This window comes from Narcine bancroftii, chromosome 6 (assembly GCF_036971445.1).
Source record: "Narcine bancroftii isolate sNarBan1 chromosome 6, sNarBan1.hap1, whole genome shotgun sequence".
Classification (NCBI taxonomy): domain Eukaryota; kingdom Metazoa; phylum Chordata; class Chondrichthyes; order Torpediniformes; family Narcinidae; genus Narcine; species Narcine bancroftii.
Window position 1 is genome coordinate 188,655,523 of NC_091474.1, and position 16,948 is coordinate 188,672,470.

Below are 16,948 nucleotides of genomic sequence, written 5' to 3' on the forward strand. Positions count from 1 at the left end.
TTATAGATTAATGAAATTCTTGGGGTTACTGCTCTGGAAAATTTCCTCAAAGAGCCCCATCAAAAATGTTAAAAAAGGCAAAATGGTGAACAATCAAGCAAAACACACAGGACAGTATTAGGGAGATAATAATGAGGATGTGATAAAATAATGTGACAGAAAAGAAAGAAGCCAGAAATAGAAACTTGTGATGTGAAAGCTCAACATGGCTAAAAACACAAAGCAAATGCATGTTTGGGATTTCACAGAGGGAATAGATGACATAAACAATTGAAAGGTGAAGAGCAGCAAGATGAATTCAAATTATAGAGTGGAATGAGCTTGGAAATAACATGGACTAACCCTGGGCTAAGAATCAAGAGAGGAAGATGTTAGGTTCTGGAAGCTGCTTGAAAGAAAATAAAGACTCGTGTTATACAGCAATTTTCAATACCTCAAGACATCTTAAAGCATCTTCAGGCAATAGGTTTGTAAATGCTGTCAATATAATAATAGAGGAAACATAGCTGTCAATATTTACAGGATTTGAAGGAAAGGGTGACTGACACAAAAGAATGGGAAGGCGCAGATCTGCAACATTCACATTAAATGTCAAGGCAGGCTTGAAGGGACCACGTGACCAACTCCTGCTCCGATTTCTTATGTTCTTACACAAGCTTGCAGAAAAGAGAACTTCAATAATTTTAAACACTGCTCAAAATATCAGCGATAATACTCTCATTCTTCTTCAAAACTTCTTGAGAGAACAGAGAAGATCTTTGTTTAATGCCTCACCCAAACAATAAATATCAATGAGATCACTATGGAAGATGTCTGCTGAAATCAAAAAACTGAATTTTGTTTGTCAGCTTTGAGCCAAGTGAAGTCAAAGACTAATTGCAGTAAACTTGTTTACAAATCTTTTCATTGCGCAACAAAAATTGAAAACCTGGATTTGTCCAGTACCACAACAAACAACTTGAAAGACTAAATATGCAGTGCAAAATGCTCTCAAATTTAATCGTTTGCTGTCAACTCCAAAACATTCTGATTCACTCAAGTTGATGGAGTTTCCAGTAAGGCAAGGCCAGGTAAGAACTTTGCATTTAGACAAAGAATAAGTAATGGGGACAGCAGCGAGGGCAGTGGAATCCTCCAAACGCTGCACGTGGGAAATCTGGGACAGCACAATTGTCCCTTATGGCTACACCTGCAAGAGGTGCATCTGGCTGCAGCTCCTTGGAAACAGTGGGGGAGCTGGTTAAGCTCGGATCATTCAGGAGGCAGAGGCAGTGATAGACAGAAGCTTCAGGGAAACAGTCAACCTCAAAGGTCAAGAGGCAGATAGCTAGGTGACTGTTAGAAGAGGGAAGGGGAAATAGGCAGGCAGTGCAGAGCAACCCTGTGGCCATTCCCTTCAACAATAAATATACCATTTCAGATACTGTTGGGGGGAGGGGGAAACGATCAACCAAGGACAAATCGTTGTGGTTCACGTATCTGGCACAGAGTCTGGCCCTTCAGCTCAGAAGGAGGGAGGGGGGATGGGGAGAGGAGAGTTACAGTGATTGGGGATTCATTGGTTAGACAAACAGATAGGTTCTGTGAATGAGATCAAGGTTCCTGTTTCCTCCCAGGTGCCAGGATCAGGGACGTCTTAGATCAAGTTCACAGCATTTTAGGGAGGTTGAGCAATCAGATGTTGTGGTCCACGTGGGGGATCAATGACATAGATAAGAGAAGGGATGATGTCCTGAAGAGGGAATGTAGGAAGTTAGGAAAGAAGCTGAAAAGCAGGACCTCAAGGGTGTTAATCTTGGGATCGCTGCCTGTGCCATGTGCCAGAGAGGGAAGCAATATGAAGTTGTGGCAGATGAATGCATGGCTGAAGAGTTGGTGCAGAGGACAGGGGTTCAGATTTGTGGATCATTGGGATCTCTTCTGGAGAAGGTCTGACTTTCTGTACAAAAAGGACGAGCCGCACCTGAACTGGAAAGGGACCAATATCAGTTGGGGATGGAACCAGTGCAGAAGGTCAAAATCATGATGCAATGTGTTCGGAGTTTGTGAGGAAGGACAGGCAGGGGACGAAACATAAATGTAGTCATGCAGGGTTTGAAATGTGTATTTCAATACTAGGAGTATAGGCAATAAAGGAGATTAATTTAGAGCATGGATCACTAAGTGGAAATACTGGGGACCTTGTCAAATGCCTTACTAAATCCATATAATGCCCGACCTTCAATTTCTATTGATACTTCGTCAAACAACTCAATTAGGCTTGTGAGGCACGACCTTCCCCTCACAATGCCATGCTGGCTATCCGTGAGAACACTGTACTTCTCTAATCCTGTCCTTAAGAATCCGCTCCAATAGTTTGCCCACTATAATTCCATGGATTCTCCCTATTGCCTTTTTTTTGAAACAAAGGGACCTCATTTGCTATTCTTCAATACTCCAGCACCTCCCCTGCCAAGGAGGACTCAAAGATCATTGCCAACACCCCAGCAATATCTTCCCTCCCTTTCCATAGCAACTGGAGGCATATCTCTTCTAGTCCTAGGGATTTATCAATCCTAATGTTTAAGAAGATCTAGCACTTCCTCCATCTTAATCTCAACATGGTCCAGCACACAAGCTTGTGTTTTTACACCTTTTCAATAAAAATTGACATTTGTTGTGTATGTGCATGTAGATGAAAGTGGGCTCAGCATATAGGGAATACAACTGTGTGGTGTTATACATGTACACATGGGGTCATGCAAAACAATTAAGTATGGGGCTGTTGAAAAGATCAGTACAAGATTAGCAAAATACATATGGCAATATAGGTTTATTTTATTTCTTTGAATTGTTTGCTTCAGGCATTATTTTAGGTGCAGGTCGAGCACCAAATATCCCAACTTCTGAATACCAAAAAGATCCAAAAACCAAACTTGTTTTTTAGCGCCCACATGACACCACAAGTTGAAAAACATTCGCCACCTGACCTGCCCATGTGGGGCTCTGACGCTCTGTTAGCGTCAGTTTGGTAACAACAGAGCTCAGAACCAGCCAGGAAGACAGATGCTGAACGGCAGGATTTTGGCTCAGAGAAGCAGGCTGGATCTCAAGCCATCAGTGAGCGACTGGAGGAAATTGGCAGGTCAGGCAGCGCATGGAGAAAAATTAGGTATAAGGGTCAACCCTTAAACCAAAGGGCATGAATGCCGATTGTCCTTGTTTTAGGTAACTCCCTTCCCTCTCTCTTTCCATTTCTTCTTTACCGACTCCTATTGACTTTTCTTTCCAACTCTCCCTGCATCCACACCTTTCACCTGTCCTGCACCTTCTCACCTCATGACCCTCACCACCTTCTTTCCCCTTACATAGAGGCAGTATCATCCATCTCCTTTTTACTTGATACAGCCTCCTGCCCATTTCTGCCCACAGACCTGGCCTGCAGAGTCCCTCCAGCTGTTTGTTAATGTCAGCCTGGGGAATGAGCTGCATTCTCTGGATTAGAAACTGACACCTCCGGACCTGACCCCACCACCATCATCCGCTCTCAGTGTGCACATATTCCCATGCACTGTGGATTCTGGGAATTAATCTTAACTAGAGCACGTGATGTCTCTCCAATCTCTCCACTGTGCCTTCAACCCAACAACAACCAACACTTGAGGTGAAGTTATATCCTCCACTGCACTTGGTTTACAAACTGCATGCCACTGTCTCCCACCTGCAAACAGTCAGAAGAATCCTTTGTCCCAGCGTCATCAAGGAGAGCGGCCTCCCAGGCAGGAATGGGGTCCTTGGGCTCCTGGGCAGGAGCGTGGACCATAGTCAGGACCAGCAGCGATGGGGAGGTGTAAGGGATCGGCAACAGTATTGGGGAGGTGTCGGGACTGCTGATACAGGTATTCTGCTGATACTTCTGCACTGCTTAGTTCCATTGTTTCGAAAACTAAAAATACCCAATTCCTGAAAAACGTCCAAGCATTTCGGATACAGGGTACTTTACTGTATTACATAGCTAACATTTTAGCAAATGGAAGTACTATTTTTAAATATTTTATGAAAAGCAAATTCAGTTCAAGTTGGTGGAGCCAACATTGTCCACTCAAAGAATTTACTATAATTGTGGTTAACTTGTACTTAGCTGACTAAAATTGCTAAGACATGCATACTCACCCAGCAAATGCTTCCTCTATTACTTCAGTTTTCTGCCAAAGAAAACAACAGGTTAATTAAATAAGGATTAAAGCACAGAATGCTTTATAACAGTCTGAAAATAAGGGGAAATTGTAGGATGAGGGGGGGGGGGGGAAAGAAAATAGCTAAAGCGAAAGTTGAACTCTCAGTAAAAGTTATAAGAAAATAGTATAGGGTATGCAAAATTTCTTGCAGAGCTGATTATTAAAAAACTAATAACTAACCTTTGCATTACAAAAATGCAATGCAAAGACCATCTCCAACAAAGAGGACTACCATCTACACATGACATTCAAAGACATTGCAATCACCAAGTAATCAACCATCAACTTCTTGGACATGTAGAAACTAATATGGAGCAGCTCTATAAATACCATGGCTACAGCAGAACATCTGAAACTGGATATTCTCCAATGAGTGAATCGTCACCACCTGACAACCCAAAGTCTTTCTGCCATTATACACTATAAGTCAAAAATGTGAAAGAATACTGGAGGCAGATGGAAGACTGTAGATACTGGAATCTCCAATTGCCTGGATAAACACAGTGCTAACAATTTAACTCAGCATGATGTAGGATAGTAGTTCTCAACCTTTTTCTTTCCACTCCCATACCACTTTAAGTAATCCTCATGCCATAAGTGCTCTGTGATTAGTAAGGGATTGCTTAAGGCGGTATGTGAGTGGGAAGGGAAGGTTGAGAATCATTGCTCTCGACCCAATTGTTACTGAAATATTTTGCTTGAGAAACATTGTCACTGGCCCATTTCCTTTGGAGTTATAAAACTATGCATATAATGAGTCAGTTAGGTATGATTAAAACAGTGGTTTTCAAACTTTTTCTTTCCACTCACATTCCACCTTAAGCAAATCCCTTACTAATCACAGAGCACCTATGGCATAAAGCAGTGGTTCCTGAACAATTTTTAAGCCCCGCATCCCTAAAAAATTTTAATATGTTCTCGCACCCTTTAAAGTAATAATTTACTTAAGAACAGACTCGCCAAGGCAAATAGCGCCTTTGGAAGACTACACAAAAGAGTCTGGAAAAACAACCAACTGAAAAACCTCACAAAGATAAGCGTATACAGAGCCGTTGTCATACCCACACTCCTGTTCGGCTCCGAATCATGGGTCCTCTACCGGCACCACCTACGGCTCCTAGAACGCTTCCACCAGCGTTGTCTCCGCTCCATCCTCAACATCCATTGGAGCGCTTACTCCCCTAACGTCGAGGTACTCGAGATGGCAGAGGTCGACAGCATCGAGTCCACGCTGCTGAAGATCCAGCTGCGCTGGATGGGTCACGTCTCCAGAATGGAGGACCATCGCCTTCCCAAGATCATATTATATGGCGAGCTCTCCACTGGCCACCGTGACAGAGGTGCACCAAAGAAAAGGTACAAGGACTGCCTAAAGAAATCTCTTGGTGCCTGCCACATTGACCACCGCCAGTGGGCTGATAACGCCTCAAACCGTGCATCTTGGCGCCTCACAGTTTGGCGGGCAGCAGCCTCCTTTGAAGAAGACCGCAGAGCCCACCTCACTGACAAAAGGCAAAGGAGGAAAAACCCAACACCCAACCCCAACCAACCAATTTTCCCTTGCAACCGCTGCAATCGTGTCTGCCTGTCCCGCATCGGACTTGTCAGCCACAAACGAGCCTGCAGCTGACGTGGACTTTTTACCCCCTCCATAAATCTTCGTCCGCGAAGCAAAGCCAAAGAAAGGTGAAGGTGACCAAAACAATTTTGTATAATCAATTTTTAATAATATTTAAACAAAAATGAAACATATGGAAAAGCAAAAGTTTTACAAATTAAAAGTTGCATAAATTTTCATCCATGAAATTTCTTTAAAAAATTAAAGAACTAATGTTCAAATGTTCATAAGCCAATTTAAATTTAATGACTCTTTTGTTCCTGTTTATTGCTTAAGAGTTTTCAAAACGTGGCACTTTGTGGCTGATAGCAACCCGCACGTCTGCCTGTGCACCCATGCTATTTCTAGATTTTGTCTTGATTGACAAAAAGGCACTAAATCCAGACTCGCAGAAGTACATCGTCACGAATGGGATGAGCACAGGTAGTGCTTTTTCACAAAGTCTTGGAAACATGTCCATTGCCGAACACCGAATATTACCGAATATTGTTCCAAAGTTTTGCTTCAAAACTACATTTCAAGAACACGATTTGTGCGCCGTTCAATAAGATCTTCCTTCAGCTCTTCATCATCTCACATATTATCTAAATTGAAGGAGTATGGATTTATAAAAAAACTGAAATGTTATCTCGCACCCCTGGTTGGGAAACCCTGGCATAGAGAATACTTAAAGTGGTATGTGACTGGAAAGAAAAATGTTGAGAACCACTGATGTAGGATAAATTAGCCTGCTTCATTGGCACCTCATCCATCATCCTGTCCATTCATTCCTTCCAACAACAGAATACCGTTACTGCAGTGTGTGCAATCAACAAAATATATTGCATGTAGCCATCTGCTATGAAAAAACACACACACTCGCAGTGTGGGAGGCTAAGCTCTGACTTTATTGAGACTGGAAATGCTCCTTTTATACAGTTGGAGTTTCCGCTGTTTGGTTGATTGGCTGACATCACTCACACGAATAACAAAAACGGGATTGCTGCCTGCGGAATACCCTTCTTCTCCAGCCTGCTGTTGCTCTGTTAGCTGGGCAGCCTGGCCAGCACCATTTTAGAGCTGCTGGTCTTGTACTTTTCCAGCTTCCAACCGTGCCAGTTCACTAAACTAGGGGTCGCGTTAGTGAGTTATGCCACTGTTTATTACCTCGTGTTGTGCCATCCTGATCTCCGTGGTTGCGGCCTGCCACATGCACATATTTGTTGAGGCAATTCCAAAATCTAACAGACTTATCAGCTCCACCATTAAGTAGTACTAGGACAGCAGTTGCTCCAGAATACCTCACCAGAATACAACAAACAGGAAGGAGGTAAAGAACCTGGTGGCACAGTGCAAGTGTAACAACTTCTCTCTCCATGTTTTTATTAAAGGTGCCAAGGTAATGGAGGCCTTTAAGTTCTCAGGAGAAACATCACCAACCTGTTCTGGTTTAACCAAGTCAACACTACCAACAGCACTTCACCAATTCTATCTACTTTTTCTGAAGATGAAAGAAATTTTGCATGCCCCAAGACCTCTGACCAACTTTTAAAATATTCACTAGAGAAAGTATCCTGCCTTGTTGCTTCATAGAGGAACTGTTCTGCTCAAGACCACAAGAAACTGCAGTTGTGAACGCAGCTCACTCATCATGCAAAAAAACCAGCTCTCCATTGATTCCATTTATATACCTTACTGTCTTGAGAAAGCTGCCAACACATCAGTCCCAGCCTTCCCCACTCACTCTCTTCATTGACAGAAGATACACATTTGAAAATACAAGGATTTTAATTTAAGAACAGTTCCTTCCTGCTGTTGTCAGACTGTTTGGTGGACCCATGCATGGTTTTAATGGTGGTTTTTCTATATCCTAAACTTTGCCTTTGACAACCATACTCCACATATTTTGACTTACTGTAACACTACAGCCTGCACTTTTGTTTAATTGTTGCAGTTCCTGTTGTTCTTAAGTATGGATTTATTTGCCTGGATAGCATACAAAAACAACTTTGATTGTATCGTGGTACATGTGACAGTAAACTATTCAACATTCAACCTGCACCCTGTTCTGACATGGAAGTAAATCCCTGTCAATCATGGTCACTGATCCACATGCAAGAAATTCTTTCCCAAAGGTGATGTGGAGTACGAGCATTAGGTCTGCAGTGGTTCAACAGATGGCTCATCACCACCAGCTCAAAGGCAATAAATGCTGGCCTTATAGGTGATACTCAATCCCAGAAGACCTCAGAAAGAAACAAAAAGGAAATTATTGCTGATTATGTTCGAGAGAAACTTGAATCAAAAATTGATGCACATGACACAACTCACAATTTCTGAGCTCACTCTAAAACAGTGGTTCTCAACCTTTTTTCCCCCCATTCACATACCACTTTAAGTATTCCCCATGCCATAGGTGTTTTGTAATTAGTAAGGGATTGCTTAAGGTGGTACATGGGTGGAAAGAAAAAGTTTGAAAATCACTGTTTGACTCATTATGTACACAGTTTCATTACTCCAAAGGAAATGGGCCAATAACAGTTTTTCTCAAGCAAAATATTTCCGTAACAATTGGGTCGAGAGCAGTGATTCTCAACCTTCCCTTCCCACTCGCATACCACCTTAAGCAATCCCTTATAATCACAGAACACTTATGGCATAGGGAATACTTAAAGTGGTATGTGAGTGGAAAGAAAAGGTTGAGAAACACTGCTATAAAAGCTGAACATGATCAATAAATAATAAAACTCTTGGTATCTGGCAACAATGTTGGACAAGTGAATTTTTCAGTTGCTTGAGACCTACTCTTACAATGCCAAATCTGAAAAGTCAATTCAAAAGTTCAGACCTACAAATGTGCTGAATTCAGAACTTTTAAACTATTGTTCAGAAGAAATTATGAAGTAGGTGAGACACTGCATGAGCAAACTGTTCAAAACTCACAAATCCTTATCCAGATACCAGGGGTTCTACTGTTTATAGTAAACATTTAACAATGGAAAATAAAAGCCTCCTTGTCAAAGACCAAACACTAAACAAAAAAAAAATTGAATAAATCAGGCAGCATCTGTGGAGAAAACATTTAATATTTGAGATAAAGGACCTTTCACCAGTTTTTGTAAAAGTCAGAAATCAAGTAAGCTTCAAGTTGATAATGGGGGAAACAATGGACAGAGAATGAAAGGAATGTGTGTGACAGGGTTTTTCGCCAAGACAGTTACAATCATGTAAATTGTGGTTTCACCCAAGACGGTATATTTCAGTAAAATCCCCATTATACGGCATTCAATCAACTGGAAACGCAAAACAGTGGCAAAATTAGGAGATATATAAATAATTATTTTTAAAAATATATAAAGTTTTAAATAAAAGTTTAAAATTGTAAAAGTAAATGTTCTCCGAGGCCACACACAACCTCTCGGGGCAAATATTCAGTCGGCAGAGCGCCCCAGTCATTCCTACTGTAGATGATAGAATAAGGTTGCGCTTGAATAAAATGACAGTACCCACAATGAAGAGCCAGCCAGCGCTGCTGCTGTTGGGGTAATTCTCCCAAAGTGTATCCCTGTCCCTTCCTGACAAGAGTCTATCTTATTAGTACATTATTTAAGTATTAACTTGGAGAGGGGGTTTAATTATGACAGCAGCACTTAGCAGAGTGGCTAGCACAATGCTGTTATAGTGCTTTTAAATTGAATTCGAATTTAAAGGAAAGTGCACCAAGGGCCTGAACAGGACACTAGCGTGGAGGTGAGTCGGGATGCTCCCTCCCCCACCCCCGCAGTCCAGTCCCTCCCCACCTACATCTGCAATACTTCACATGCCATGCATCACTTCAAGAACTTCCAGTTCCCTGAACTTAACCGCCTCATCTTAACCATAGACATCCAATCACTATACAACTCCATCCCCCATACCAACAGGCTCAAATCCTTTAGTCTCTTTCTTGACAATAAATCCAACCAGTCCCCATCCACCGCCATCTTCCTCCAGCTGGCAGAACTTGTCCTCACCCCTAATAACTTATCCTTTGACTCACCTCACTTTCTCAAAGTCAAACAGGTAGCCATGGGTACCCACATGGGTTCCAGCTATGCCTGCCTTTTTGATGGCTACATGGAGCAGTCCACACTACAAGCCTACAAAAAAATCCCTCAACTCTATCTGTTATATTGATGACTACCTTGCGCTGTGTCATGCACCCATGATAAGGTTGTCAACTTTATCCACTTTGCTGTCAACTTCCACCCCGACCTCCAATACAAATTTATTAGCACAAGTACAACCTAATGAAAGTGTTCTATCCTCAGTGCAAAACAGGTAGACACACAACCAGACACATACATAACATATGCAGAACACACACACGAATATGGTTTCGGAAAATAAATAGGGGAGTTTTGGATGGTCAGTGTGAGCAGTTCCTTTGGTCATTCAACATTCTCACTGCTCATGGGAAGAAGCTGTTTCTCAGCCATGTGGTGCGGGCACGGATATTCCTATATCTCTTTCCCAATGGGAGTAGCTGAATGATGCAGAGTCTGGGGTGGTAGGGATTATCAATGATTTTTTGCACCCTCTTCAGACATCGATCTTGCTTGATCACGTCGGGGAGGGGGGGGGCTGGGTGTGGGGAAGGAGACCCCAGTGATCTATTCTGCGACTCATGATCCTGTGGATTGACCTCTGATCCATTTGGTCCATCTCTAGCAATACTGTCCCCTTTCGTGATCTCTGTCTCAATCTTCTACAAACCCACCAAATTCCACAGCTACCTCAACTATACCTCTTCACACCCTGTACCTTGCAAGGATTTCATTCCTTTCTCTCAATTCTTCCATCTCTGACCCATCTGCTCCCAGGACAAGATCTTCTATGCCAGATCATCAGAGATGTCCTCCTTCTTAAAATAACGTGGCTTTCCCTCTACCACCATCAACTCAGCCCTTGCCCACATATTCTCCATTACCTGCACATCTACCATGGCCCCCTCTGTCCGGAAATGCAATTAGGTCAGGATTCCCCTTCTTCCTACTACCCCACTAGCCTCTGCATCTAACATAACATCCTCTGCCATTTACACCACCTGTGTTATCACTCCACCAGACACATCTTCCTTTCTCGTACCCTCTCCACCTCCCGCAGGGTCCTCTCCCTGCATGACTCCCTCGTCCACTACTCCCTTCCCACCAATGGGCCATGGCACCTATCCCTGTGACCATAGGAGGTACTCTACTTGTGCTCACGCCTCCTCCCCTATCTCCATTCAGGATCCCAAACAACCCTTCCAAGTGAAGCAACACCTCAATTGCAAATCTGCAGGAGCCGTCTACTGCACCTTGTGCTCCTATTGTGGTTTCCTCTACATCAGAAAGACTGGATGCAGACTGGGAGATTGCTTTGTTGAGCACCTTCACTCTGCGAGATCTCCCAGAAGGCAACCATTTCAACTCCCCACCTCATTTCATTGCCAACATGTCAGTCCATGGATTCATACACTGTCAGACAGCAGCCAACCGTAAATTGGAGGAACACCTCAAATATCGACTTCTCTCGTCTCTGTTAACCCCTCCAAAACCCATTTTTCCATACATCGCTTTTCCCTTAGTTCTCTTTTGCTTCCCTTTTCCCTCTGTCTCCTTTCACCAGCTCTGCTTACAGATCCAACCCTCACGCCCCCATCAATTCTCACCTTTCCGCTCTCCTGTGTCCCATCCTTAATCAATTAACTCCTGTGCTCCTCCCACTGCCCCTCTTTCCACAATTTTATTCAGGGTGCCTACCTACATTTTGCTCCTACCTTGATGTAGAGCTCAGACCTGAAACGTTGGTTATACATCTTGACTACACAAAGTACGTTGCGCGTTCTGCTGAGTTTCTCCGGCATTGTGCTTTTACGATAATCACTGCAGACTTCCTTCTTTCGCTTCAAATCAATTAACACCTTGTCTTTTGTTCTATACTCCTCCCCCTGCACATTCTTCCCATCTCCCCAGCTTTTTAATTCAGGCACCTGCCTGCTTTTCACTCGCACCTTGAAGATGGACGCAGGCCCGAAACGACAGTTGCATTGATATAGGATGATGTGCCGAATGTGGAGGCTGCGTGGCCTGCTGAGCTCTTCCAGCATTGATGTGCATCACAGCGACTGCAGAATTTCTGGTTTAACTTGCAAGAGCAGTGAGTATTGCTGAGTAATTCAACTACGTCACAAGCATTGAATCTCTCCCACCTCCAGTCCCACTCCCCTCATTTCCTACCCCTCACCCCACCACCTCTCCATGTAATCTTCGCCTTCAACCCCGCAGATCCATCCACTCCCCCACCGCCCCTTCCCGACCTCCCTACACTTCTCTTCCCGCCCCCCGCCCTCACTCACCACCACCTCCTCGAAAATGCTCTGTAGCTGCGTCTCCAGGGAAACCGCCATCTTCCTCGCTTGAGCCTCCCGCTCCCCTTCAACCCATTGAAAGCGCGAGCAGCTTCCGCTTCCTGCATCACTGGCATCGTCCCCTCTCATCCTCCGTCCTGCCACCTGGGTTCCGGAAGGCTCCCGAGCTCCGCGGCGTATCCCCCGCCAAGTGAGAGCTCTCAGTTCACAGCGGACGAAGCTCGAACCCGCTGCAGGAGGCTCGGCGACATCAGGAGGACGCACGCCACTCTCCCCCCCCCCCCCCCCAATCGGTCCTCGGGACCGGAGCCGATGAGTCTCCGACAATTACACCTCAGCCACCCGGCGGGACCACGTCTCAAATCGGTGCCAGGAGTTGGCCGCCCGCGCTTCGCGCCCTCTGCGTTCACCCGTGACATTGCAGCTGGAGACCCAGCTCCCTGGCCAGGCAGAAAGTGAGGTGTTCCTCCATTCGGGGCCACACTCTGCTGCTACTGAGGGCCAAAGATGGACAGCTCGGTGTGGGAATGGGGGATAAATTCTGTCTCCGGGGTGGGGTGGGGTGGGGTGGGGTGGGGGGGTGGTGGGTGGTGGGTGGTGGGGAAGGAGAAAGAAGCTCAGGGTTGTATGTGATATCATGTCTGCACTCTTGACAATAATCTGACCTTGGATGCAACCAAGAGCTGTGGGTGGCTATCGTAAACTGTCTGCAGGTGTTCTACACGCTGTCTTGTGTTTGGTCTCAGCAATGTAGAGGTGACCACATCAGGAGCAGGGAATGCAGGAGGATCTGGACGTGAACTTGTGCCTCACTTTGGTGGGCTGGAGGTGCCTCGATGGTGGTGTAGGAGGAGATGTGAGAGCAAGTGATGTACCTCTTCCAGTTGTAGAGGGAAGTACCAGGAGGGATGAGTGGACAAGGGGATCATAGAGGGAGTGATCACTACGGAAGGCAGAAAGGGGTGCAGAGGGGTCAAGATGTGGCTGATGTTAGGGTCTTGTTGCATTGATATAGGATGATGTGCTGAATGTGGAAGTTGGTGGGTGAAAGGTGAAGATACTTTTTTCTACTGAGGGAAGGGACCAGAAGATGGGGGGTGGGTGGACTTGAGAATAGAACTGAGAAATAGAGGAAATGTAGGAGAGCTGATTAAATTCTTATAACCAACTTGACAAACCTATTAGCTAGATAATTGAGAGGCTGCAGATGTTGCATATTTGGATTTTCAGAAGGCCTTTGACAAGGTGCCATACATGAGGCTACTTACAAGATAAGAGCCCATGGTACAACAAGTAATATACTAGCATGGGTAGAGCATTGACTGATTGGCAGGAAGCAGAGTCAGAATATAGGGATCATATTCTGGTTGGTTGCCAGTGGCTAGTGGTGTTCCACAGGCGTCATGTGGGGCTGCTTCTTTTTATATTTATTAATGATTTAGATTATGGAATGAATGGTTTTGTGCTGAAGTATGCAGATGCTGTAAAGTTAGGTGGAAGAGCAGGTAGTGTTAAGGAAATGGGGAAGCTGCAGATGGATTTAGCTGCAGAAGAACTCTTGCAGTAAGCTGGAAGAAGGCACTTTGGCTGCTGATTGACGGAAATCATTTTGCGTGTCCAATGAGCAAAGAACATTTCTCTGCACCCACCAAAGACCTTCCTGATTGGTAATAATTTAAGGCACCAGAGCCTGATAAATGTAATGACTCTTTAATTCTGTGCACAGTACTGAAAATTGCCTGAAACCAGTAAACTCGGAGAGTGAAGAGTAAATGACTGGACAGTGAAAAGGAATTAACTTGAAAATAAACACACATACACTTAGAATTAGGAGGGGGTTAAGTTAAGTAACAGTGATAAATATTGATCTTATTATTCTGTGCTAAGAAAATAAAACCTATTTTGTTTAAGTAGCCATCATCTTGGTAAATTTCTGTTGCTGCTGGATTTTGAGTTCTTGGGGCTCGTAACAGCAGATTATTTTCTAAGTGAGGAGAAAATTGAAAATTCCAAGAAACAGAGGGGCTTGGAGTTCTCGTCCAGGATATCTTGAAGGTAAATTGTAGTCAGTGGTGAAGAAGGCAAATGCAATGATGGTATTCATTTCAAGAGGAATAAAATAGAAAAGCAGGGATATGATGTTGCGGCACTGGTGAGACCTCAATTGTAGTTTTGGGTTCCTCATTTAAGAAACGATGTGCTGCCATTGGAGAGGATTCAAAGGAGATTCACTAGGATGATTCCAGGAATGAAAGAGTTATGCGAGTATCATTGGCTCTTGGCTTGCACTTATTGGAAATCAGAAGCATGAGGGGTAATCTTAATTGAGATCCAGAGGAATTTCTTCAGCCAGAGGGTGGTGAATCTGTGGAATTTGTTGCCACAGGCACTTGTGGAGGCCAAGTTATTGGGTGTGCTTAAGGCAGAGATTGATAGGTTCTTGATTAGCTAGGGCATCAAAGGTTTTGGGGAGAAGGCCAGGGAGGGAGGCTGAGTGGGAGAAGGGATCAGCTATGATTGAATAGTGAGGTAGACTCGATGAACTGAATAGTTTATTTCTGTTCCTATGTCTTGTGGACCACCATGGAGGAAAAGCCACATTCCCTTAAAAAGTGCATCTGATGTGTTTCCAGTCATATCTTCCAGGCTTCAGAGGATGCACATCCATCCCCACTATTATAGTCTCTGCGGACCGTGGCTCCTGCAAATTTCGACCTCCCTACAAATTTGGATTTAGAGTTCAGATTTTTTGATATTTATTGTCACATGCATGATGTCACATACAACCCTGAGATTCATTTTTTTGCGGGCAAGGCAGAATTACCACTTAGTAGGGGGGAAAAAGTACTCAATGTACATATGTAAACAAATAAAGAAATGTACACAAACTGTGCAATACCGAGAGAAAAATATCAATAAAGTGTAAAGTTAAGAGTCTTTTAATAAGTCCCTGATATAGTTTATTTTTGAGGAATCTGATGATGGAATTCAGCTGATCCTGAATCTGATTGTGCGAGTCTTGTGGCACCGATACTTCTTTACTGATGGTAACAGCAAAAACAAAGCATGTCCCTGCAGTTCAATATATCGACTTCTTCCCAGTACTAATTAAAGACCTCTGACCTCAAACACTAACTCTGTTTATCTGATCTATCTTTGTAACTACACTTCTGCACTGTGTCTTATGTCTTGTTCCACATGTGAGATATCTAATTGGTCTAGCTAAACAAACTCCATCATTGCATCATGGTACATATGACAATAAACTTGATCTCTTTTTCCACAGATGCTGCCTGATCAGCTGAGTGTTTCCAGCATTTCCTGTTTTTACATCTGTTTTCTGGCATCTATAGTTCTTTTGATTTTTGATATCCCTTATGGGGTGAAACTCAGATTTCCTTGGGGACAATTTTTAAAAATTATTTATTTTTTTTATTTTTCACACAATAAACCATACTGACCAAAATACATACAGACATTTTTCTCTTGAATATATACAGTGTCATTTTCTCCCCTATTCCCCCCTCCCTTCCCTCCCTCCCTTCCCTCCCTCCCTCTCTCCCCCTTCCCATTTATTCAAAGTTCAATCTATAAGATATATTAAACCCGTTAAACAATGTCGTCACTTAATAAAATAAACAAGAAATTTTTGTCTTTTATAGACTGAGTCAGTTCATTTCGTTGTCTTCTCCTTCTGTCATTTTTAATGAAGGTGTCTAGTTGAAGGGAAAACGAAATTAGAAAGAGAAATGGGGAATACAGATAAAAAGATATAGAATTGTGAGATGCTATGCTGTTGAAAATCCATGGTAAGTCTGGTGGTAGTAGAGAAAAACTGAATCAATGGAACAAGTAGATGATTTACAGCTGAATTGAACACTTTTGATATAGAAAAAGTAAATTACTTGAAGTTGTTGAATTCTATTTTGAGTCAATGAAATTAGAGTGGATAGGTACTTGATGGTTGGCATTGACATGGTGGGTGAAAGGATTTGTTTCTGATCTATATGTCTGTGAGTCCACAATACTGCAGCATGGCCAGATTGAAGATTAGATACTATTCCTTAAACTGACACAAGGCCTTGTTATAACTCCAAAGAAGGTCATTCAGAGATCATTGACAAGTGGTATTATTAACAAATGGTGTGTGAAAATTAGACTCCCATATCCATTCCTGCTAAATCACTGTTTCTCATTACTGGGTGGAATAATGTTTAGATGTACAAGCAGTACAAGTGTGACCGGAATTCATTGTGAAGATTTTTGATTTTGAGCATTGGACACAAGGAATAGCAGATTGCTCAATATCTCATATTGTTCTATTCATGGCCAATGCTGAGCATATACAATATCCATAATACTTACTTTGGCTTGGCTTCGCGGACGAAGATTTATGGAGGGGGTAAAAAGTCCACGTCAGCTGCAGGCTCGTTTGTGGCTGACAAGTCCGATGCGGGACAGGCAGACACGGTTGCAGCGGTTGCAGGGGAAAATTGGTTGGTTGGGGTTGGGTGTTGGTTTTTTCCTCCTTTGCCTTTTGTCAGTGAGGTGGGCTCTGCGGTCTTCTTCAAAGGAGGTTGCTGCCCGCCAAACTGTGAGGCGCCAAGATGCACGGTTTGAGGCGTTATCAGCCCACTGGCGGTGGTCAATGTGGCAGGCACCAAGAGATTTCTTTAGGCAGTCCTTGTACCTTTTCTTTGGTGCACCTCTGTCACGGTGGCCAGTGGAGAGCTCGCCATATAA

The 16,948-nt window shown here is 43.5% G+C and overlaps 2 protein-coding genes across 6 annotated transcripts in view; one reads left to right on the forward strand and one right to left on the reverse strand.

Moving 5' to 3' along the window:
• The window catches only part of med23 (mediator complex subunit 23), a 96,831-nt gene extending 84,339 nt beyond the window's left edge, over positions 1-12,492 (reverse strand). Inside the window, exons 1-3 of one of the 4 annotated variants that reach the window (XM_069887022.1) lie at positions 12,194-12,284; positions 11,849-11,982; positions 4,153-4,184 (exon numbers count right to left, since the gene is read on the reverse strand). In XM_069887022.1, the coding sequence (XP_069743123.1) occupies positions 4,153-4,184; positions 11,849-11,944 (128 nt within the window). In that variant the 5' untranslated portion in view covers positions 11,945-11,982; positions 12,194-12,284. The other 3 variants (XM_069887024.1, XM_069887021.1, XM_069887023.1) reach the window with 3 other exon arrangements.
• The window catches only part of LOC138736878 (ectonucleotide pyrophosphatase/phosphodiesterase family member 3-like), a 120,592-nt gene continuing 115,763 nt past the window's right edge, over positions 12,120-16,948 (forward strand). For both annotated transcript variants that reach the window (XM_069887026.1, XM_069887027.1), the window contains exon 1: positions 12,120-12,724. In XM_069887026.1, the coding sequence (XP_069743127.1) occupies positions 12,713-12,724 (12 nt within the window). In that variant the 5' untranslated portion in view covers positions 12,120-12,712. The remainder of the gene's footprint in view (positions 12,725-16,948) is intronic.